This window comes from Centrocercus urophasianus, unplaced genomic scaffold (assembly GCF_019232065.1).
Source record: "Centrocercus urophasianus isolate 14NV4802_14NV808 unplaced genomic scaffold, USGS_Curo_1.0 seq_14, whole genome shotgun sequence".
Taxonomy (NCBI): domain Eukaryota; kingdom Metazoa; phylum Chordata; class Aves; order Galliformes; family Phasianidae; genus Centrocercus; species Centrocercus urophasianus.
Window position 1 is genome coordinate 3,724,152 of NW_024884586.1, and position 24,821 is coordinate 3,748,972.

Consider the following 24,821-nt stretch of genomic DNA (forward strand, 5'->3'; position numbering starts at 1 on the left):
TCACTTGTGCATGTTAGCTAGCACAGGAGTACTGACACAGACCATTGAAGTCAGAGAAAGTAAATCCATTAATCAAAGCAGGGATACAGAACTAAAACTTTCTTACAGGGAAGTGCTCTTCCCCAGTTATGGATGACCAACATATAAAACTTCACCAATCTTATAAAAAGCCTTTTACCTATAAGCAAGTCACTCCTAGTCCTCCAGGCAAGCAGCAGTGTCAGGAGTTGCAGATTCTGAAACAAGGCAAGTTATTTTGTGCTTTGAAAAACAAAGACCCAGACCTTCTTCCCTGTGCCCTAGCAGGAGCAGGTCATCCATGAATATATTTTAAGCACCCTGAACTCAAGCATGAACTTCCATGATTTATAGATGTGGAAACAACTACAAAAGAAAGCGACAACTTTAAGCATTTCTTCTGCCAGGTGAAGGCTGAAAAAGCTCTCCTTTATGTTGCCAGCTGAAATGCTATCCTACAGGTGGCAATGTCAATTCACAAATAATCAAGGCGCACAGGTTGGAGCTACTGCTGTCAGCTCTACTGTCAGAAGGCCAACAAGGTCCCCACTTGCAAGTTCACACTGGGGACTGAAGCAGCATTTTCCTTCATCACCTTTGAATACAACGACCAGTCGCAGCTAACTGCTACCAAGTAGGAATGGCAGGTAAGAAAAACAGGATCAACTACCACATTGCCTCAAACTCTCAGAGCAAGTTTCCATTTCCACTTCTGATTAGCTTGTGGAAGTTTACCGTGTTTACAGGAGCAGGCTGCTTAGCATCAACCACCTCAAAGCAATTTTGTTCTACATACGAGGAAATGCAAGGGTGTGGTGCTCTCCACTTTATCTGTGAATTAGTTACATATTGGAAGACTTATATATGCAGCAGCTTTAAGATCAATCTCTCATTGATTGATTGATTGAGCTGCCAAAAAAAAATGAAAGAGATGAAACTTAATAACCATACTCAGACCTCACAGCTTTAGCCTCAATGTGCAAGCTGCAATTTTTTGTCTTAACTCATTCTAACATATACAGTTAGTGACTTGACTCCAGAGAGCTTTTCATATTAGAGACAATAAAACACACAGTCTTTGCTACAGGCTGTAATTCCTTACATTTGACTTGAAAAATGTAATCCATCTCCCAAAAGTACTTTCACCATAACCCCTGCTTTGAATTTTTTACACATTATTCATAAGCAGACTTTCGCTGCCCAGGAACAACTCAAGGGAGGAAGGAAGAGCTGCTCACTTTCTCAAACTCAGAATTACACAGCCTGACTGTCTCTGAATTCCTCTGCTCTGCATGGTTCTAGCGTTGCTTCGAGGTCTAATGCTTGACTGCAGGAAAGGTAAGCAGACCTTGTTTCAACACTGCTTTCTCAGCAGACATTGCAGACTTATGGCAGAGCACCTGATAGCACAGCTGGAAGCACAGTGGAATTCTTGAGCAGACCACCGATCACACATTTTAAGTCAAAATAAATACCAGCTTTTACCATCTATCACAGTTAAGATGACTTCACTTTCAAGCTTGAAGAAAGTCGTGTGGATGTGCATGCTGATCTCCTAATTAGATTCCATCACCTCCTTCGTTCCCCCCACCCTCCCAAAAGAACCAGGCTTTAGAAGAGTCAGAAAGAGGCAATATGCTTACCCCCTGATAATGGTTAGATCATCTTTAATTCTAGCACCTGAAGTTATACAAGGGTTTGCTTAATAATCAAGTTTCAAAGAACTGTTGGACACATTCAGTAAGGTGACAACTGTGCAATACCACTCAGTATTTCAATATCAGGGAACATACTCTTGAATTGTTTAAACACAATCCACAGAACTGAAAATTAAACAACCATCCACGGTTTAACTCAACAATCAGTTAAAAGTCTTACAGTTTAATAGTTCACATAATGGTCAGTCTTTAGTAAAGGGTACTGAAATTGATTAAAACAACACTAGATTTTACTCTATGGGTGCGTTGGGCAGGCACATAATTGGCCATTCTTGGGTATAACCAGGAGAGTAAGGAGAAGTTTACCACAGTTTGGCAAATCCCACATTTTGTCAGTTAAAAGTGAACTGTGAGAATTAAATACTCATCTTTACATATACACAAGTTATGCTGTGAAAGCATATTTGCTTACAAACATATAAAAATACTTGTTAACTAGTTTGATAAGAAAATAATGTATAAAAGTATATAGCAAAAACATTTAATCATCTCTGACAATGGAAAGATCAAATTCATTTTTATATCACATGAAAAAAAAAAAACAGCTACAATTTTAGTTTTCCTTAATCCCTTACCCAGAAATACAAAGGAAGACAATTTTCTTTTAATCCCCCCCCCAAACAATGATGTGAAATTTCATAAGAAGCTGAAATGCCTCAATCCAGAATGAGCTCAGGTATTTGGCCATATTTTAATAGTAGCAGTAATCCTCCCGTAGCTGTTCTGGATTCAGAAAATAAATACAGTAGACTGTTTTGGCCACTGAAATAAAACTGCAGCATAAATAAGAGATGAAAAATTTTGCTGACAATGAAATTCAGTGTAGGTTTCTTAAGGCTAGCTGAATACTCAAGTCTAATTTAACCGAGGGCAAAAAAGCCAATCCACCCACATTTTTTTAAAAGTATTCTCTGTAATTCAATATAGGTCTTTGTAATAGCTAACGAAACATCAGAAGTAAAAATAAATTAATTCACAAGAGACAACTTATGCGTGACTTCAACACCTTGTCCTACACGGTTTTGTTTCATCTCCTTTGCGAATAAAACTCCACAAGGTGCAAGCTCTTAAAGGGAGAGAAGGAAGGAGCTGTGGTATTAAAGAAGCAGCCTTAGTGTTTTGTTGTGAAGTCTGCCCCAAGATGACCGAGTCTTCAAGAACTATTCTGCCAGCTTCTTGGACTAAGGCTATTCTGGTGACCACTTTTAGGACATGCACATATAAGGCTAGACCAATACCAGAAGTGATGTAAAATGATGGAAAGAAAAAAAATAATAATCTGGCAGTTGATAGCTTGGTTCTTGGGATTCTCAGAAAATTACACAATGGCAGCCTTTTTTGTCTTTCTCTTTCCGTGTTGGCTCTGGTGAAGGAGGGCACTCTTGTTCTTGAAATTTCCTAGAAAAAGACATTTTCAGTTAAATAAACATAGAAACTGTATTTAAATTCTGTGATTTTACATTTGCATAGGGGATGAACTTAAATAATTTTGAGCACCAGGAGTGAGTGATAGTACTTTGGTTTTGCTCTTTACAGGAGGCCAATATTCACATTTATGTTACAGGTTGGCTTCCTGGGTACTCAGTAAAATCTGAAAGATTATGATGGTCCAGAATGCTTTCCTTCTCTTTCAAATACACATAATACTCACGTAGATATTTCTACCATTACACAGGAAAATTCTAGAACACAGAATACTGGCTGAAGTTCACAGCAGGCAGAATTTTTTCAGCCACCTCCTGCTGCATTTCAATGCATTTGCTCAAGCTATCCATTAATGAAGGGACACTAATTATTTGGACTTAAGTTACCATACCTTATAACTCTGACAAGTTCATGAAAAGCTTGGTCTACATTCAACCTGATCTTTGCTGAGGCTTCCATGTATGTTACTTTAAGTTGTCGTGCTAGCTGCTGACCTTCCTCTTGTGTCACCTGTAAGAGAAATCGATCATTAAGTTAAACCTTGTGCTGGCACAGCTGTGTCAGTAGGCACTGCAAACACAGTTTAAGGGTCTACTTCCCTCAAACAATAATGCTTATCTGACCACAGATCTGATTTCTACATTGCCCATGTAATACAACTGGAAAACAAGTTCTTGTAATACATCTTTTCACATTCAAGTGAAGTCTTTTTATAAACAAAGACCAAACCTACAAGGAATTTCCTCCACTGCAGCTGCCTCCCATTCACTTCATTTCTGTGTAACAAGACCAAGTTTCCCTTCCTAAGCACACAAGAACCCACCAAAGCAACTGCCTGAGTCAAGATTTCTGGGGTTACTACAAGAGCTTGGAATGCTGAACTCAACTTTCCCTGGCCCACATAAATCTAGAGGAAAAAATAAAATTACAACTTAAAAAAAAAAAAGACGTGGGTTAGCTTCTGAATCATTATAAATCTATTTATGACTCATCAAAATATTAAGACAACCAGTTATAAGTGGCTTAAATCACAGGAGGTCTAGATACACATAAGTCTCCCCACTTAAGAGATATTAATGAAACTGTCTGCCTCTTGTCTTCTTGGGAGGAGGAAAGGGAGATCATGAGGAAATGGTGAGCGTCATAAAGAGCTGGAATAACACTTGAAATGGTGGAGCAGAAGGCAGTAAGCAAGGAGACTTCAATACAGAAATAAGTTGGTCACAGTGCAAAAGCAACGGAGATGGCTACATGTTTTTGGATGAAGTCAAAAGCAGTGAGGACAGATGACAAAGACGATTGCAAGAAGTGCAAAACATTGAAAAAAGCCTTCAACAGGAAGTTGCCCCCAGAACAGGGAGGAAAGGACAGCTTTCAGTGATAAAAGGAAGCGCAACAGATCTCGCCAAGGCAGCTGCTAGTGGTAGAAGTGTCAAAGATTATATACTGCTTTCACAGAAATATGTCAAACCAGCACGCATAGGCCTGATATAATGAGAACAAAGACCCTGAAGGTTTATTTTTAGTTTGCTTCTGAAAAGACAGTCAGATGCATGCTGAGATCAAGGAACCACACAGAAGCAGAAAGAGATGGAAACAGAAGAACATCATTGTGAGCACCCAGCACAGTGCAAGATGCAGGAGTGCTTTGTAACATGCAGAATACTTTCCTACAGCTACATGCAAGGCCTGAGAGCCCTCTCTCACAGCATCTCAGCACATTTGACTCCTCTGTCACTGACACCCCACTTGCACTGCAACACAACCAACATCATCTATTGTACCTGCACTTCTAACAGCAGGGCACAAAGAATGAATGACTGGGATCTTTCCGTTCTCCATTACTACCTGAAAACCAAATGACACTCGACATTTTTGCTCCATTTTCATCTCCTCCCCCAGCCCCAAACTGTTGAAATGTCCTTATTCCAAAGCCGCATTTTGAGAAACACTCTCAGCTATCTTCTGGCAAGTCAATGACATTGCAGAATCCCCCAAAGTTTGTATGGAGACTTTCAGAAACTTTAATGCTTCTTTGTCTCATTCATCAGACAAAAATAAGCTCAAGTACCAATACAACAGTTGCAAAAACTGTTTACTTCTACTTCACTTTTCCTCATTCCTGCACAGCCTACTGTAACCCCAAGAAGATTAAAATACAATTAAACTCAATAGCTATAAAAGAAAGCATGGTCCTGAAGAGAAATTGAACCTTGTCTTTAAACCAATGTAATCACTATCTTCTTCGTTATTGTATCGAAAGCACATTAGAGATACTGAACAAATGTAGCTGTAAGAAACTAATGTAATAAAGTGAAACTACACTTTCCCAAAAGTCTGCATATACAACATTACAGATGCAACATAAGAGCCCTTGTTGTTTTTGCTAGAACATCTGTAACTGCTTAATTTCAAAATAATCTTATTGTCATTTCATCTAATTTTACCGGAATGCTGTGAAGCAGCTTGCAGTCAATGCAAGTGACCTCAACAAAATCAATTTAGATTTGCGTTTGTTTGCTTTGGGCACGCTATGGAAGCATTTGCAGTGCTCAAGCAGCAAATTAGAGGCCAGAGCATACAGGATCTGCTTTCAAAGCTGAGGAAATTGCTGGAAAAGCAAACATAGAAATTGTAGAAATCAAAAATATGAGTTTACACTCTCACGTTCTCCATACTCCCTGCTTAGACATAACAACCGTGATAGACTTTTCAGTAAGGAAGATAAGAGAGATTAAAGGACACTAGGAAAATCAAAATTACTTTTTTTTTTTTTTTTTTTTTTTTTTTTTTGTCAAGGAACACTCAAATTTATGTTCCCAGAACAGAATTTCTGATAGACTGGGTGTGTTGGTTCCGCATTGACAATCTTTGTGTCAATAAACTTAATCGTGAATATGAACGGCATCCCCTGCAGTGCTTATCCTTTGTTTTAGGTATTTTACTATTTGCTTTCAGATACTGTTGGTAGAAGTTACTCAATTAAATACTATAATAGATGTAAACAAATCAAACATGGAAAAGCGTATCCCCCAACTCCCTACGTAACAGCATTCTTACTGAATCAGTTTCCATTTCAACACGTGCATGAGCCCTGTGAACGGATCTCAGACTGCTCTCCCTCTACATTACTGTATCTGAGAATTGTTAGAAATAAGAGTCCTTTCTGACATTTCTACTCTTTCCTCCACTTAAAGAACTTCTACAATGCTGCCTGACTTAACACTGCCTGCATACCTTCTCCCTATACTTGCAAAGACTAAGGGCTATGTTGGACTGGTGCCAGAACATGACAGCAATTCCTCTCTCAAGAGAGACCCCAAGAAACCCTTTGGCACATACGATCTGGTTATAAAGCAATGACACCTAATCAAAGACCAGCTTGCTGTATTCAACTACTGCATCAGATGGCTGATTGCTTGGTATTTATAGAGGTCAAAAAGCAAGCAAGCCATGGCAAAACCTGAAGGTACAATCCTTCTGTGAGATCAGAGAAATCACTGCACCTAGCCACTGATAGATAGATATCTCAGGCTAAGCTCATGCAACAGCAAAAGCAAGCTATGAACTACTGTTTGCTAGTATCCAGGCTCATGCAGAGAAAGGTCCAACCACAGGACTACCTGCCAGGCACCACTGGCTTTGCTGATCATCCGTCTAGGCACAGAATAAAGACAAGACAAACTCTTCCTTAAAGTCTTGCTTTAAATGGACTCAGCAATATAGGTAAGCTAACACCAGCTCACTGTATTACATCAGTAACAATGTAAAATCTGAAACAAGTATCGAATGAAACTCAAGCGTTTTCCTGTTGCAACTTGGATTTTCCTTGAAACCCTGCCATCTGGGCAATGAGCAGACTTGACCCAATTTAAGCCAGCAGTTATCTTCAAAAAGTCACACACTGCACTGACAAGCCTGCTCCCCTGTTGGCAGTGCTTATTGTTATACAGACGGCTCTGCTGAACTGCCTTACCACAGGAGCATCCAGTGCTGCCTGTGGTGTGCAGAATTAACCCATTTAAGATAGAGTACTACATGGCATTGACTTCAAAGGGAAGAGCAGAGATGTGTCTCTAACCCATGACTGATGAGGGAATCTGGAAATACTGGTGATTTTATTCTCATCGTACAAAGAAATTGTAAAGATTAAGGCTTGCTCTTCCTCTAATAAATCAGCTTTCTTTGTCAGCCAAATGGGTGGATATCCAGGACTTCACCTCCTGTGCTACACAGGAGACAAAACAAGTCCTCTTAATTCCATTCAGTTACAGCTATTACTGTAGTAAACTATTGTTTCAAACTTCCTATTTCATTTATTATCTTACAAGAACACTTGAGTCAACCTACTTCTATTACAGCTGCTATCTTAAGCTACACCTTCAGCATGCCACGAAGGTTGCATCAAGATCATACTAGAGCTGTGCACTTCTGCAGTACCGTGCAATTCACATATTTCCTGAGCAGCAGTCAGCACTCCATCAGGATTGTTAGTTATTTGCTCCCTATTTTATGGTATCATGATGATAGCACTCTGTCTGAACTACACAATTCACCTCCTTGCATGGGGGTGTGGTCAGACCCTTGAGACATCCTAAACATTTTCCATACAGATTTAACTCTCTCCAGATGCAGAAAAATCTGTGTTAATTGCAATAAGCATCATGGGCTGACCAAAAAACAAGCTGAATGACTTCCTTTAACTTAGTTTTACATTTGCAGAGCGCACTTTGTTAGCTCACTACTTTGCCTTCTGTCTTCAAGAAAAAGGTAGATGATGATCACAAACAGTCTGATCTAAAAATTCATCTTCCTGAATCTCTGAAAGCACTACTGGCAGAAGGCCAGCACTTCTCTGCATGCCCACAAGCTACAGCACAGAGCAACCTCCCACACCACAGGGCTCAGGAGTGGGGGGAGAACTCTGCCTTAGCTCCCACCTCTCCCTCATGCTGCCTGTGTAGCCAGCCTGCAGCAGGCTGGAGTTCTCCATACTTGGGAAGATGTGGTGGCAGGACTTGCTTTCAGCCAGGTCAGCAAGCTGAGCCAGTGCACTGAATAGATGCTGGCAGCCTGAGCTCACGTGATGGAGCAGAGGCTCTGGCTGCTGTTTAACATCCAGCTGATAACATCTCACTGCTAACTGCTGCCAAAAGGCGAGGTCTCACTTTCTTTCCCCCACCCCAACTCCTCCCTGCTCTGCTAAGAGCCACAGTCCCACCCCTTCCCATGCTTCAAGCTCTGGCACTCACTCCATCTCTCCATGAGCTGATTTCACTTGCACACGTATCAGAGCCCTTCCAGCTTGTCTGTTTTTCTCCCTGTCTAAAGAGATGATTCAGCTTGCACAGTGCCTCGGGTGAGTGTTAACAACAACACAGGAAAGAGCACAAATGTCAAGTCAAGAAGGAGGGAAGCCCCTCCCTTCTGAGGAACTATTATGTCACCTCAGCATCCCCAAATCATTCCTCTGGGCTGACCTAAGGGCAGAGCCCCATCACATGACAGAGAAAGGGGCATAGAAGGGTTAAAAACACACCCTAGCTGTTTCAGCAAACCTGCAAGTGCTACAGATTAATGAAGATTAAGTCCTGACCTAGGACAAAAGTGACAAACCTACCAATTTGCACGTAAATGAGGTGTATGGCAGTACCAGGAGTTATGCTTCCCAGCATCTAAGACCAATTAATGAAGCCACGAAAACAACAATAAAGATGCTTCTGGTGATACGTGCTTTTGTGTTCAGATGTAGGAAGAGAACTGTGAAGTTGGGCACTGTGGAAGCAGCTGCTTTGAACTGCTTTCTGTAAAAGAAACTAGTCATCAAGTATGGAGGGACCAGCAGGGGAAAAGGGAGGGCACCTTTTTTTAAAGGAGAAGCTGATAAGTTACAGGCTGTGTAGTAACATTAAGAGGATGGAGAAGATCAAAGTATTTCTAGGAATGATCTCCAGGTTTACTATTTACATTTGCAGGTATCCTCTGAAAATGTGGGTTGACAGATGATGTTATTTCCCTCTCAAATTATTTAGAAGTTTGTCATTCAGCTGTTACAGTTTTCAAAAGAGCTCAGTTCTACCTACACAGTTTAATGCACAGCTGTTGTCGTGAAGTACCTCATATTCCAGGACATGCAAGGTTAAATCCAGCAATTCTGATGGGGGTATGATGGTAATTGAAGTGGGAACACATTCCACTTCTGTCTCAGGGACAGGGGCTACGCAGCTCTGTGCATGTGTGAACATGTGAAGTTACTCCTGATGAGTCTGCACAGAGCTTCTGTTAAAACTTCTTTCACGACAGGACATCCCATTTTGGAAGGAATACACAAGGACCAGTGTCCAACTCCGACTTTTGAGACCCCATCTTTCAGCATCAGTCTTAACTTCTGTAGTGACCTTCCTATACTCAGGTCCTGGATAGAGAGGGTGTGACAATCAAAGGAGGGTATTTAACAGGAACTTCTTTTTGAACTCCATGGCTTCAGGTGCTCTTCAAGAAAAATCTTTCAACAATTGTGTATTAAACCACTAAAATACTAACGTGTTTCGAGTCAAATGTCTCCATGCTCAAGCCACTGGTTCTTAACACAGGCAATATTTTATTTAGCAAAGAATAATATTTATGTAAACACTCACAGACAGACTAAAGACAGGTAAACAAATCTAAGAATCTTAACAAGGAGAGAACAACTTAAATGCTAAGCTTTTAAAATAGGGAAGTCTCAGTAGCTTTTAGTTTACTTTCAGGTAAAAATCAATCACGTTTGCTACCAAAGCTTTAAGAGTCATCTCACTGTCTCAGGAGAAAATACAACTTCTGAAATAAGTTGAATGACAGAAGTTTGACACCTGCTCCTTTCCTGCTGGTTTAGTACAATTATTTCCATTTCAGTTCAAACCATCAATTTGATTTATGAAAACCAAGAGTAAATAAAGAAAATCCATCTAATCCATTTAATCAAATCTTTTAACAACTCTTACAACTAGAAGTGAGGTTGAAATCCAAAATTTCAAGGTACTCAAATAGGAGGACACTGTATTACTATAGTTTTATCTTCTAAAGCTTTGAGTCAGTTATGCAGAAGACAGGTGGTCAAATGGAAAGAGATGAATGGCTACTCATTCATACGAAGCACAGCAGTGAGCAATAACAGCAACGGCAGTGCTGGAATGTGCTCTGCTTGGCACAGTGCACAGTGGTGAGTAACAGATAGGAAGAATGACATACATTCATGCCTGAGCCATGACAGAGCTCTCAACCTCTGTATGTGAATAGATTTGGTCTAACATCATGCATGAGTCAGACAGATCTGCTGCATGTGGAACGCCATCCTACTTCAAAGATTCAAGTACAGTTCCTGAGTACAGTTGTTTCTTGCATTGCAGTTAGCTAATACGGTATCTTTTTTTTTTTTCCCCCATTTGTTTCTTGTTCCCACTCTATTATCATGAGAAAAAATAGTGAAATTTCCCTAAGAGAGCTAGCAGTAACTAGTAAGAAATTAATTACCTGTCTTTGGTGGTCCAGATCTGCTTTATTACCAACTAGAATCATAGGAAACTCATCACGATCTTTCACTCTAAGAATCTGTCGTTGAAACTTATAGATTTCTTCAAAACTGTAAAAGAAAAATAGAGCATCAGTGTACGAATTCACAGATTCTCAGGCTCTGTGCAAGTTCAGGAATGGTGAATCACCTACTGGGACTTGCCCTGCCATGCCACACGAGCACAGACAGCTGCAGGCGCTCCATCAAAGAGTCCACTGTCACAGCATGACAGGTCAGAGAACCATGCAGTACTCAAACTAAAAAAATCCTGACTCAAGCTGGCAGCAGAGAGGAATGGACTTCATTTGGGCCACAGGTTAAGCAACACACTTTCCCACTTTAAAGGGACCAGGATGCCACCCAGTTGAAGAGAATCAGCTCAATCTACAAGTGCGGATTTTGGAGTCCAACTCTACCTATTCAAAACGCAGCCTGGAAACACCTGTGATCAATATTTCATCTAGCAAGCTCCACAGCTACATCCAGGAATTTGGTAGGGAGACTGGGAGGGAAGCAAAAAATTATATCTTGAAGGGAAAAACGGGAAGGCTAAATGAACACAAAGCTTCCAAAGGCACTAAGTGTGTCTTATTTGGTAGTAATGCTTTTTAGATAGAAGTACTCCAGTAAAGCAATATATTAATGCAGCTAATTCTGGCCTAAACATTGATTTATGGAGAGAAAAAAAATACACCATTTTCAGTAAAAACAGTTAAAGCTTCATCATTTGCACACAGAGCTTCAGCACTGATGGTGGTAAACAGTCAAGTTTTCTTTAGCTCAGAGACATCCCAACCACTATAATTAATTCCAGGTATATAGTCTGAAGCCATTTACAATTACATTTTGGTAGAAAATTTACATAGGCAGATATGACAATACAGTACACCTCAGCCTTTTACAGCAATTATGAGAGGAAACATGAAGCATAAAGAATGCCACTAGGCATACCTGGACCACCATTGTTAATATGGACCTCCACTTAGATGCCTGTAGCAATTGGAGGAAACTGGTGAAAGTTACCAACTAATTCACACAGACCTCATGGTTCAGAATGTCTCATCCACACTAAACAGACACCTCTAGCAGATGCTTCACAGACAGGCAAGGCAAGTCTTGAATGAAATGGATATCAGAACAAAAACAAGAACTCTGTTCCTCATCAGTCTCATAAGGATTTTAGAGGGGAAAGTAATACGTAGGTTTAACATGACAAGATCTGCTTAAGATCAAGGCACATCCTTAGCCAAAAGAACAAACAAGAACTTAAGATTTCCAGACAAGCCAAGGAGTTCACATAGTGATTTTAGAAGTGCACAGTCCCCTGCTACAAAAATATTTATGTTAAGACAAGTGTTCAGTATGTCTTAAAACCAGACAAGTATCTCTGACAAGAGAGTAAAGTCTCTACTGAAGGTAAATCAAAATGAATCTGAACTTCTGCAGCATTCATAAGGGAAATGTGTACGTTCCAAAGAATACTTATTTTAATTCTTATTATAGAGAGATTTTTTCTGGTATAATCAGAAGTTATTAGGGTCCATATTGAATCTGTAAGGAAAATAATATTGCAAAGAATTTTCCCCCCTCATTTTATTACTCTTCTGTTACAACCCAAAGCAAATGTGATAGCTCCCTGCCTACTTCTCCTTTACCTCTACAATATCTAGCTAGCTCCATGGAAGATTATCATAGTGAAAACAGAGACTGCTTATACACAGCAGTTTCCTACTCTTACAATTACAGGAAGCTACCTGACCAAGCTCTCAGCTGCCAAAAAAACTTGCATTTCATCTCAGCTCTACAGGTGTGCAGGTTCCAGTCAATTCATGGGAGTAGGCAGTGAGCACCTGCCTGAAGAAGGACAGAGACACAGCCTCAGCTGGATTTCTCTGCCCAGAAACCCACAGAGCCAGCCACTGGATGTCAACAAGCACATAGCAAGGAGATATTTCCTAGGAACTGGGATGTAATAGCATGTTGCCCTTACTGCAAGTCTGTCACCTGCAAGAAACTAGTACACTGGGCTATAATGGAACATTTGAACAGAGCTGGCTGTGCTTCCTTATGCTCAAGTCACCCACTCTAAGGGACAGACCCTTTCAGTTCATCAATTTGCTTCAAAGGGTTTTCAGTGCAGAGAGCATTTTACACTGCAGAACATTAGAGGTTTGTTTGTTTGTTTTCCCAGTGAAGGATGAGGAGCAGCAATTTAAGACTAGTCACAGAGATAAAGATGGAACATTTTTTGTGGGTTTAACTTGATTGACATCAGGCTTACCTTCCTCTATCAGTGACTGAGAAAACCAGGAGAAAACCCTCTCCTGTCCTCATGTACTGTTCACGCATGGCTCCAAATTCTTCTTGTCCGGCTGTATCCAGAACTGAACATAAGCAACACATTAATTACTAGAGTTCAAGTTCTAAGAACACAAACCAAAAGTAAAAATCCTCCTTGACAGGATACTACAAGAGCCTCTCACAAATAGCTAAGCAGAAATTACTTCTACACAGGTTCTATCGGATTTTTACTAAGGTTCACAACACATCCTGAGACTTATTGAACAATTCAAGACCAACCAAACTAAAAGACAGAGTCCAATGAACTTTCACTAATTTGGGTCCAGCTGATGCAGCTGTAAAACATACAGAGAGACAGGAGGGTGGTGTTGAGAGGGGTGCTGTTTTGTCCTTGAAGAGATCACTGACAAGGGGGAACTGAAACTTTTGAAACAAAATAAACAGATGGCAGCCAAGTGTGATGCAGTTTTTATTCTACTACTTACTGTCCAAGCGCGCAGCTCTTTCATCTATCACACATTGTTTGGTGTAGGAGTCTTCGATTGTAGGGTCATAATCCGTAACAAAATAGGACTGTGAGGGGAAAAAAGAAAAAAAAGTGTAAGAAATATATGGAGGACACTAAGATCTTGAAGCCCCATGGTTTAGTGAAGGAGAACAGATTAATATCCACATACAATAGTTTGTACTCAAAAACACAGCCTTTCTATTGCTCATGAATTATAGAAATTACTAGCAGAGTTATCAAATCTGATGGATTACTACAGGAATTCTGCCTTCTGGTAATAATGCCTTGTATTTCCCAGCAGGAATTCCTAGAAGTCAGAAGTCTCTCGGGACTTTTTGAGCCTCCAGGAACTGCCGTGTCTCTCTGAATGTGTGACAGCATTCAGACTTTTCTGGCACCTCCTGTACATTTCCAGGATTCTGCCTCCCCAGTCTCTAAGTAGTTTCTAGGAAGCACTAGGATTTTCCCAGTAATTTCTAGAATCCTTTACCGTTTTTGTAACTATTTCTAGCAGTGACTCCATGCACAACAAGTGGCTGAACACCATCAAATTCCTCCCCCTCGATACCACCACTGGTGATGTGCACTGCCCCAACTGCTCAGACACCTGGATGAGCATTACAGCAACTGGAGAAGCACTGTTTACGCATGTTATTCACTTCTGTAAGCCAGGAAGGAAATAGAAGTGCTTTAAAGCCACACATTGGCTGTTATGACGAAGGGAAAAAAAGGTGGGGGGGCTGTCCTGGCATGAATAGGGTATCTCAAAAAATAAGGTATATGCCTTGTTTATTGCAACATCAGAAGTTCGCAGAAGCATCTTCCCCATCACATAAATTCAAGGATACCAACAAGAAACTACTGCACTCAGCATCCGTGCCCTAAACTTAATGAAGTTTGCAAATGGCACAGTCAGAAAATAGGAAAAAAAAACACCAACTAAAATAACCGTACTTTACAGCACCAGCCCACCAACCTTCTTCAGACACATCTCCATCAGCACAGAATATGGTTAAAACTCTCCTGTGACACTGAGCTGCTGCTGCCCTACATGGGAGGGACACCTCATTTCTTGTGATGTGCTTTCCCAGCTGTGTATATTCTATGCACTGCAGCCTGGCCATCTTACACTTGGCTACAGGAAGAGTGCATACAGGCTACTGCAGAGCTATTCATTTAGCTCTGGCACCACGCTGAAAGCTGCTGATCCCCAGACCAGAGACATTAAACAACTCCACACATCTCCCTTGCATTTGATAAAGCATCAGTAATCTGTTCTCCATTTTTGCACCTTTCCCATTCCCTTCCTTCTTTTCAGCTTCTCTTTTTTTAATAAGGAAACCACAAAGTGCAAGTGTCAGACTAACCACACCTACATGGAACGCTGTTCCACCTTCAGCTGGGGAATAAATTGTCCCAGTCCAATATCAGTCTCATCTCAAATTGGAGTCTGGCATCTCAGACTCATCTGGAGATGGAGTCTGGCATGTGCTCACCCATTTAGCAAGACTCATATGGGCAACTTCTTCCCACACTGGGAGATACCCTGCTAAGTCTGCTGTCACAGCCACTCTAGGTGAGGCTTGCAAAGCAGTTAGTGCCATAGTTTACCTGCAGGCAGTGGACAAAGCTAACGTGCCTGAAATAGCTCCTGGTTTTGAAGGAGTCTTCCTAAATTGCACTGGGAGTAGTTGCCACAGGGAACATTAACCACAGCTCACAGCCTTGTTCAGTCAGGATTGATTTAAGAATGTTAGGCATAGCAGACACAGCATGCATCAACCTGAGCAGAAATGGACCTTACTGTTGCCACTCAGCCAGCATTTAAAGAACTAAGAGATGACACAGCACAGCCTGAAGCACTCCAAGAGGTGGCACCCTTACCTCTGAAGGCTGCTCTGCGCTAGCATATCCAAAGAGCCCAAGACTTGAGTGTTTTTGTAGAAGTAGTCATAGAGTTTGCTATAGAATGCTTAAAGGACTAACAGCAGCACCAACAGATGTAAACAACCACCAGCCTATGGGTTTTGTACTAATGCTGAGTCCAGGTAGATTTGCTCAGCAATGCTGTGCCATGCCAGGCTTACCTACTGAATGAAAGCTGTACATATAAGCCCTCATGCTCTACAACAGTTTCTCTGCTAAACTATAAGACAGCAGAGCTAGAGTGTCCTGGATGCTTGCTGGTACAAACCATGCAGGATTATTCTCTTGTGGTACTGCAGTTGGTCACCCTACAGGGACAAGTTTGCCATATCTCCCCTCTCAAAAGGAATAGTTTTTCCATGATGAACTTGAGGAGTTGAGCCTCATTCAATTAGTTTCACTCTGGTTGGTCACTGGCAGTAAATAATTAGAAGAAACTTTGTGAAGATAGTAAGCAAACGTGGTCTTGTGTTACACCGCTCCTTTCATCACTAATGAAATCAAGGCTTCTTCCATCCGCTTCCTAGAAAGGAAATGAGAAGCCAAGCCCAGCTGTTTCATCAACCATACAGTTTACCCAAAATATTACACAAGAAATTTTCTAGATTTCCTCTTTCTAAGACTGCTGAGGCAATCCTACTCCAACATGAGAAAACCTACCAAGTATACAAGCCTTTTTACAAAGAAAAAAAAAGTAATCTCTAGGACAGCTACAGGTTGGATATTAGGAAATACGTCTCCCAGAGCTGTCAGGAGCCAGAACAAGCTGCCCAGGGAGATGTCCCTGGAAGTGTTTAAGAAACATTTAGATATTGTACTGAGAGACATGTTTTAATGAGGAATATTAGTGGTAGGTGGACAGTTGGACTGAATGATCTTAAAAGTCTTTTCTAACTTAGTGATTCTATGATCCCTTGCAATGGGGCAACTCACCCCCACCTATACACACACTCACCATCACCATCCTGAAACGTGTTCCAAACACACAGAACTGCAGGGTTTGGAAGGGATCTCTGGAGATTATTGAGTACAATCCCCTGGTAAAGCAGGTTCCCTACAACAGGTCACATAGGAAAGCATCCTTCTCTGCAGAGCTCCTCTCCAACAGGTCAGCCCCTAACCTGTACTGAATCATGCAGTTCTTCCTCCCCTGGTGTGGGACTTGCTCTTGTTGAACCTCATCAGGTCACTCTGCTCAGCTCTCCAGTCTGTCCAGATCTTGCTGAATGGCAGCACAGCCTTCTGGTGTGTCAGGCACTCCCTCCAGCTTTGCATCACCAGCAAACTTGCTGAGGGTTAACTTCACCCTTTCCATCCTGAACAAGACCAGACCCAGTACCAGTGCTTGGGGAACAGGACTATTTACAGGCCTCCAACTGGACTCTGTGCTGCTGGTTACAGCCCCATGATTTCCTGACCTTCCCAGGAGTTTCTCCTTGTAGCATTCTGGCACAATGACATCACCACGCTGACTGCAACCGTTCATTCCAACAGTTGTTCTCCTTTTAAAGATAAGAGTAACTCCTAACACATTGTCTCAGTCACCCAAGTTTTCTGGAAAGGAGGATGTGTGAAAATCTGCCTTCAGTTTCTCTCTCCCCTCAGTTCATTATGCTGCCTTTAGTATACAAAGGGGAATTCCTCCATTAGCTGGACTCACTCATTCCCAGGACTCCCTCCCTATAAATTAATAATAACAATTAGCAAAAAAAAAAAAAAAAAAAAAATCATTTTTACATGTAAAGGCACAGACCCATTGTCAAGTTGCTTTTTTTTTTTGTGAGGTTTTTTAATTAGTCCTCATTAGGCCATCAACAGCCTGCAAGCTGAAAAGCCACTGGATTCCATCCTTTGGCACCACGAGGTAAGTTGCAAAACATAGAAAGGGCAAAGCACACTGCTGTGACTAAGCTGAAGGAGCAGTACATGCCAAAATACATTTTCATCCTCGCTGTGTCTATAATCTGTTGTATTTACTAAATATATGCTTAATGTTCCTAAAGAAATAAAGTTGCTTATTTAAATTTTTTCCACATGTTTAAATGTTTAGTTTCAATCCAGTGAAAGCAAGGAAATAGAAGGGTTTCCACCCTCCAGCTGAAGTTACAGGCCATCTCTAGATTTAAATAACATCCACAATTTCAGTATTGCAAATATCCCCCAAATCCTTCCCAGATGTAATTGCTAAGTCAGGACTGAAAACAAACATGCTGGTGAATGCAATGCACTGAGCACTCAGCCTGAGCTTGGAACATGTCCCAGCAACCTGAAGCACAGCACTGCTTGGGCTCCCCAGCATCTGTCCTTCTTCTGCACTCCTGAAGCATCACCAACAGGTGAAGCATAGTGCAAGTCTTGACTTTAAGGCCAGAACTACAGCACGCTCCTATGGCCAGTCCATAGGAACACATTTTGAGGCCCTTGGCTATGCCAAAGCAGCTTTTTCAAGCTCTGCATAACTAAAGAAGCATTCTGCTGCTGCAGACTGGGGAGAACAAGTGACAAAAGGTCTAGAATGATGCTGATGAAAACTAAGCTGCAGAGACTACTATCAAAATACTGGATTATGCTACAGAAGGGCAGGTATGTCCTTCTAACTATCCCATACTCATATACTGCAAGTTATTTTCTTTTACTTCTAGAAACAGTAAGAGCACCTGTTCCTTTCTTCAGGAAAAATATCAACTGACATGCAGCCAGTGCTTCAAAGCCATCAGGGATGCTTCCCTCCATCTACAGCACTTCCCGCTGTTGTAATGCGTCCTGCCAGCACTGTTATGACTACCCAGGGAAACAGAGGCAATTTGTAACTGCAATTACCGCAATTATCAAGTGATGTGAAACACCTGATAATTTCAGCAATGAAAACTGAGAGGCAACAGCAGAAGGTTAAACTGAAGTGACAGTGAGAGGGCATGAGCCACACACAAAGCAACCCCTTTGCAGGGGGACTACTACAACCTTAGCACAGCTTTGCTTCTTGCTGCCACCCCCCACCTTGGTATTTGGCAAAAAACAAGGCTGCTTTTATCTTTTTTTTTATCTGCTCCTGAAGAACAAGCATTGCGTGTACATAAAATAGTGATATATATGATTAAGGTCACACCTGCAAAAGTCTCAGAGAAGGCAAAGTTCTCACATCGCCCACAAAGGTCTCAGAGCAGTCCCACCACACTACTCCAATCATTTGTAGTCTGTGAAGTACAAGTCTTAAATCCTGAACAAGACTTTGTGGGATACAAAACAAACATCTGGCTTAATTAAGTATATATTAGAGAGAGGAGTGCGAGTTATATCTATGGATCTCTAATACGTTGTCAAGAAACTGCTTTGCTTGGAAGCACCGAAGAATCAATCCCATTGCCCAGTCATACATTCTTGTTCCCTATATATGGAGTGGAGAAGGGAGAGGCACAACTACATCAGAAAGAAATATTAAGTAATTGTTTGGTACACAGGCAGTTATTGTACATGGCCATATAATACAGCTCGCCTGCATGGGCTCGGCAGCAGTCCCTACCCAAAGTACCTAAAAGCAAAGCCAACTCAGCTTCTCCCAAAGGTGCTGGGAAGCAGAGGTTGGGAGGGAACGAGGGATACAGGAGGAAGCATCTCCATTTTGAAGACCAGCGCATACATCTGAATCCTATCTAAGCACTTTTCATTTCTGCATTGAAGTGACTTGAACTTCCCCATTCACAAACACGTTCACTTCTGCTCCCATTTTTGCCCTGTAGCAACTGTACAGAATGGCTTGGGCTCAGCAGGAACTGGAGAGCTTCTGACTTCTGAGCAGATAAACACAGGATTCTGGGAAGAAAAAAAAACAACGTGAGGATCCGTGAAGAAGTGGCATATTGTCTCAGAGAAAAGGCATCTGACACATAACCAAGGCAGCCTGACAAATTGTGTGTGCTCCTATCACACAGGCTCACAGAATAAATAAGGCAAATGCTTTATTGGAAAAGATGGCACGTCTTCTCGCTAACTTCCTGCCAGGCTTAAACAAACTGTCAGGAGAACTTTTGTGAAGTGTTAATGCAACCTCAGCATTTGAGTTATGGACAGAGTGGATAGTGGTTACATGCATGTAACATCAACACCAATGAAAGGGTTTTTAACTCATGTATTTTGTCACAGGAGGGAGCAGCCTTTGGCTCAGTTAAGAACTGTGTGCGAACACCTTTAAAAAAAAAAAAAAACTTTGAAAAATATTTTTAAAACAGTCTTCAGATTTAAACTCAATCCAAGCCAGTGCTGTGCTTACATTTCTCCCATTGCTAGCTGACAGCTCCCCATGCTGCACATAGCTCAGCAGTGGGAGCTATGCAGCCTGCAAGCGCTTGCTTCTGGTTTACAGCTATCCTACCGAGCGCCAAGTGCCCTCCCAGACATGCTGTAAGATACACGGACCTTAAACTCTGGACTCTGGCTGCTTATGGCAATACAGCCCTCAGCGCTCAGGATCAGAGAAAAGTTCACGTTCCCTGTCTTTTAAGACTTCTCTGTACAGCCTTGAATTAATGCCCTTTAATGGCAGTAAGCGCCAGCAATGTTCTTTGAAGGAGGCAATGCAATTTCTCAAGTTTAAACATGTCTGATTAGAAAACACGCTCTATCCTGCAAGCACAGATGAATCTTGATTTCATTTTTGCTTCACAACAGATATATGCAAGAGCCATTTGCAACTCGAGAAACATTTAAGTATTCTGTACATCCTATCTTCTCATCTCTAAGACTTCATTAGGCTCAGACATACGCATACAAACTCCTTAGAATCATCTGAGTTCCCACCTCAAGAAGCCCACATCTTTTTACACTTATAATCTGACTTTAGGAAAGGTGTATAACCAGATAATAGGACTACAGCTGTAGGTGGAAAAAATTTTCCCAGTGAAGTCCCCCTGAGGGTAGGGGGCTGGAGCTTACTTGTTCTAATGATGTTACATATGATCCAGCTGCGTAACAAGAGGTTTTGATTCATAAATTTAAGTACCGTAATGAGGTAAGGTTAGAATCAATTTATATTAGCTCATCAGTTCATAGTTCTGAGACCTATTTAAAACAGTCAGCAAGAGACCTCAGGTTAGAGGCTACAAAGCTATGTTCAGGGCATTCACAATCTTATGAAGCCACTTTGCAGTCCCTTAAAGGATGCACAGAAAGTGCTCAAGTACAGATTGAAAACTTTGACTCCACAGCAAAGATAAACCCTGGAGGAGAGTCTGAGCATTTACCTTAAATCACAACTGTTAGAATTTGCAGCAAGCAAATTGCTTGTTAACTAGACTTCTCGGATTGTCTGGCCCCAGCTATGGACATCTGGACCCACAGTATTACTTTAATGCACACCTTTTAGCCCAAATAAGTGAGTAAAACCTGCCAAACAGGCTGAACCAAAAGAGTGGGAGCTCCCAGCATTTTTCGCTATATGCCATTTGATCCATTAATGAAAGAAAAACGGCAAAGAATCATTAGCATGCATGTAATTAAAAGTGAAGATGATTTTCCAAGCCCACACCACACCTCACTTACTCTGTGAGGTCACTGCAGTCAGAGATAGCAATGCATTAGGTTCCACCCCTTCTTTTTTCCCCCGTTACCACAGTAAGCCCCACGGAATTCTTGAACACCAGCTTGGACAACATCCAACACGAAAACGTTCCGCTTCATTAGCGAGGCACAGAGTACTTTATTTTCCAAAATTTATTAGCTGATCATTAGAAGCTAATTATTTAGGAAGAGCTATAAAATAGTACTTAAATCTACTAAGAACTATTGTGTTGGACAAGCATGATTCTGATGGCTTTATTTGTCCAAATCGTGTATTTATTTAACTCCAACCTTTTGGCCTTAGACAAGAATGTCTAGACTCATTTCATAGACTACAGACAATTACTGTAATCTTTAAGTTTTGAAAGTGTCATAACCAGAAGTGCCAAGAATGCTGAAGTGGCAGCCGAGTTATTTAGCCATCCATTTTCATTAGCAAGGCCAGTAATTATCAGCTTTCCTCCCAAATCCTTGTCCAGCTAAAACCCACAAAGCAGTTAACCTCAAGTCCTGAAAAATCTTAAATGCCAATGACGGAAGTGGTTGTCTACCTATGAAGTCATGAAGTCATCAGCTTCTTGGAAGTGTGTTAATCCTTTAGGTGTGCCAATATCCAAAGCTAAATAACTTATGTTACCACTGTAGTGCAAAATCATTTCAGATGAAAACATCCGAGACAGCTTTCCCTTATGAAAAGGGTATCTGAATCACTGGCAGGTGGCAAGCTGGTAGACAAAAAGTTCATACTGAGAAGCTACTACAGTGGTAACTTATTAAATGCATGCTTTTAACAAGGCACTTTAAGTTTCCTTCACACTACAGCAGACACAGCTTGAAAGCAGCACCAGATGAGATCCTATGCTTCAACACACATGAACCCCATGCTACAGCGCTGCCAACATCCCCAGAACTGCTGTTCTGGCACATCCCTATCAGTTGTCGTTCTGCAGTCCAAGATGAAAATGTGCTTTTTTTTTTTTTTTTTTTTTTTTTCCCCTTATGAAACAGATTCTCTGAAGTCCATGGCCAAATAAAACCTCAAATAGAAAGAAGATTTATCCTGGTCACCAAATATTATCTGGCAGGCTCCTAAAGCAAGCAGGAATGAGAAAAAAGCACAGCATCTACATGCCAATCACTCCCAAGTCCAGCACTAAGCTCCATAACCTTAGCATACTTTCCACAAGATGTTTTTTCAAGGGACTGACGCTACAATGCTGTTTTCTTAACCCAGATAGGAAAACAAGAAGTATTTATACCCTTAGCTTGGGATTTAGAGCCAAACAAGACTTAGGAGCATTTTCTACCTCATCCTTAAGGCAAGGTGTCAAGTTAACCTACCGACTGTGAAAAAGAGAGAACTTGGCCAGGTAGAAGAGGAGCAGAAAGCCTTTTAGCAGCAGCAACAGCACAGTTCAGGCTCCCAACACACAAGCGTCCCTTTGTTTGGTCTGTCAACCTGAACACAGCACTTGAGCAATCAGGGGAAAAGACTGAACCTGACCATTGTCAGCCAAACAGAGCAGAGCAATGTGATAGCCACTGCACCACTGAACATGCAACTCTGTACGAAGGAGAAATTCTACCCCTGCTCACTAGAGAGATCTGGCACGGATTTCATAGAGATTAACCTGAAATCACAATGAGGCACGATGCCTGTGGAAAAGCACAGGTCCATTAAACAGAGGCAGTTCCCACAGATGTCGACACTACTGCTTCAAAAGAAGCAGCTCCAGCTAACACCACTATTTTTGGAAGCACTAAGTTTCCATAAAACAAATGATTGTAAATCTAATATAAGGCGTTAAAGGAACCCACAGCTTGGACTTGAAAGAAAGCTTCAGCTGGACAAATGTCTTTGAAAAATAGCAAGCACTTTCCAGACACCAGTGCAGTACAGCACTTTTCTTTCCAGCCTAACCAGTGCTTGCACTGAAGTTAAAACTCTTTATGCCCCTGGAAAAAGTCCTATAATGACTGTGAAGACTTATTCCACTTACTACAATCAGTAGCAGACTTCCAGATCAAAGGCAACTTCTTTACATCTGACAGTGTCATTCAGACTGCTTTTCTCATCAGTGTTAGGCTACAGGACAGAAGGAAGAGGTAATGTGGGAAATTTTATCCTCAATGCTCAGAAGGAAAAAGTGAAAATAAAAAAACAGACTGATCGTTGAGAAATATGGGAAGTTGCTGTTCCATGTATGGTGTCATTCCCACAAGTCCACATGAGCACAGGCTCCTGCAATAGCTCCAGGCCTTGCATTTATCTTCTTTTGATGTCACACACTTGTGCTACACTTCGGTCCATACCACAGTGACACAAGCTTGTTCAGAATCAGCAAATTCACTTTTAACCAGCAAATGAGCAGAGTGACATTTACAGTTTACATACAAGCGTTTACTGTGCTTTCCCAGGGACGGTGCTCACTGCCCACTCACCACAGGCCCCACCAAACAGCACCACTCACACAGTACAATGTGAACAAGGCTTACTTATGGGTAAGTGTGAACAGAACCCAATTCCAGGAACCAGAGCTATCAAGCAATTTTATAGTCGCTACTTCTGATGTGTGAGCAAGTTTTGGTGCTGCAGAACTGGTCACAGGTGCTGCCTTGCTCAGTGCAGCCTGGTTGCTGGTCTGGAGGGAAAAAGAAGAGATCCTGAAGCTCCAGTGAGAACCAGAGCTTTTAGCCACAGAAACTTCAGGTTTTACACACTCGCATCCTCAAATTTTATATTCAAAAAGCTTTTGTCTCCTGCATTCAGTGTATGCGTTTAAGCAGGCATTATTTCCATCTAAAAACAAGCCTATTTATGAGCAAAATATTTGCTTATACTAAAACTAACTACAGCGTCTCTTCCCCTTAGTCTCTGCACCTGCAGGGTAGTGCCGCGCTCAGTGCCACCCAAACCACAATGCAGGTTCAGGGGGAGCTCACTTCTTGCTTGGTGTTAACACAGACACTGCGCGGAATGGAAACACAGATATTAAGTATTTCTGGCTCTAACAAGATCAATATTTTACATGACTCTCGAGCTAGAGGGCCTATGCAGTTGTGTGTTAATACCATCTTCAATGCCTTTGGAGAGCTCATGATCTCAACAGCAAGGGCTGCTTCACCCAGCTACCTCCCAGCCAGCTGGTGTTATAACTGAGGCAGAGAAATAACCACCTCCTGCAACACACCATGAGCTGAGCATTAGCAGGCTCATTCTCATGCTCATGTCTGCTTCGCACCACGCAATGCCACAAAGTATAGCCTCGTGTGCAAATATCTATTTTTGCATTACAAAAAGCCACATCTATTATGAACCACATCAAGACACTGCAAGTAAACATTCAGCTGCAGTGCTGCATGCTCCGCCACCACAAGCAGTCAACAAGAGGTTTTTTTATTTTTCTTTTAATTTTTTTTTTTTTTTTTTAAACAGTATGGCCATGTATGGTAGCAGCAAGGAAAGCACATGCATGGCAACAGCAGCCCCACACTGAGCAGCATCACCTCTGTGATGAAGCCAGCTGTAGCAAGCCAACGCATGCACCGAGTTCTGCATACAGGTCTCCCCTCACCACTCAGGGACTTGCTTCTCTTGGAGCCAGGAGCATGTGCTGGAGCCATGCAGACCTTAGATCACTGGGAAACAAGGCTTCGTGTTTTCTCCCCCAGCATTCAGATATACAGGATGTTAAAGCAGGTCCCAAAATAGTTCTTCACACACCACTACAGCAGCAGACAAACACCACTAAAAGGAAATAGCACTTTGTTCAGCCATTATTTCTCTGAAGGGCTGGATGCTGGGGCAAAACCCATTCTC

At 41.6% G+C, this 24,821-nt stretch overlaps 1 protein-coding gene across 3 annotated transcripts in view; it reads right to left on the reverse strand.

The window, feature by feature from the left end:
* Positions 1-1,668: 1,668 nt before the first annotated feature.
* The window catches only part of RRAS2 (RAS related 2), a 35,641-nt gene continuing 12,488 nt past the window's right edge, over positions 1,669-24,821 (reverse strand). For 2 of the 3 annotated variants that reach the window (XM_042813334.1, XM_042813336.1), the window contains exons 2-6: positions 13,500-13,587; positions 12,995-13,097; positions 10,674-10,782; positions 3,553-3,671; positions 1,669-3,134 (exon numbers count right to left, since the gene is read on the reverse strand). In XM_042813334.1, coding sequence (XP_042669268.1) covers positions 3,047-3,134; positions 3,553-3,671; positions 10,674-10,782; positions 12,995-13,097; positions 13,500-13,587 — 507 coding nt within the window. In that variant the 3' untranslated portion in view covers positions 1,669-3,046. Of the gene's footprint in view, positions 3,135-3,552; positions 3,672-10,673; positions 10,783-12,994; positions 13,098-13,499; positions 13,588-18,554; positions 18,933-24,821 lie in introns of those variants that run through there. The other variant, XM_042813335.1, reaches the window with a different exon arrangement.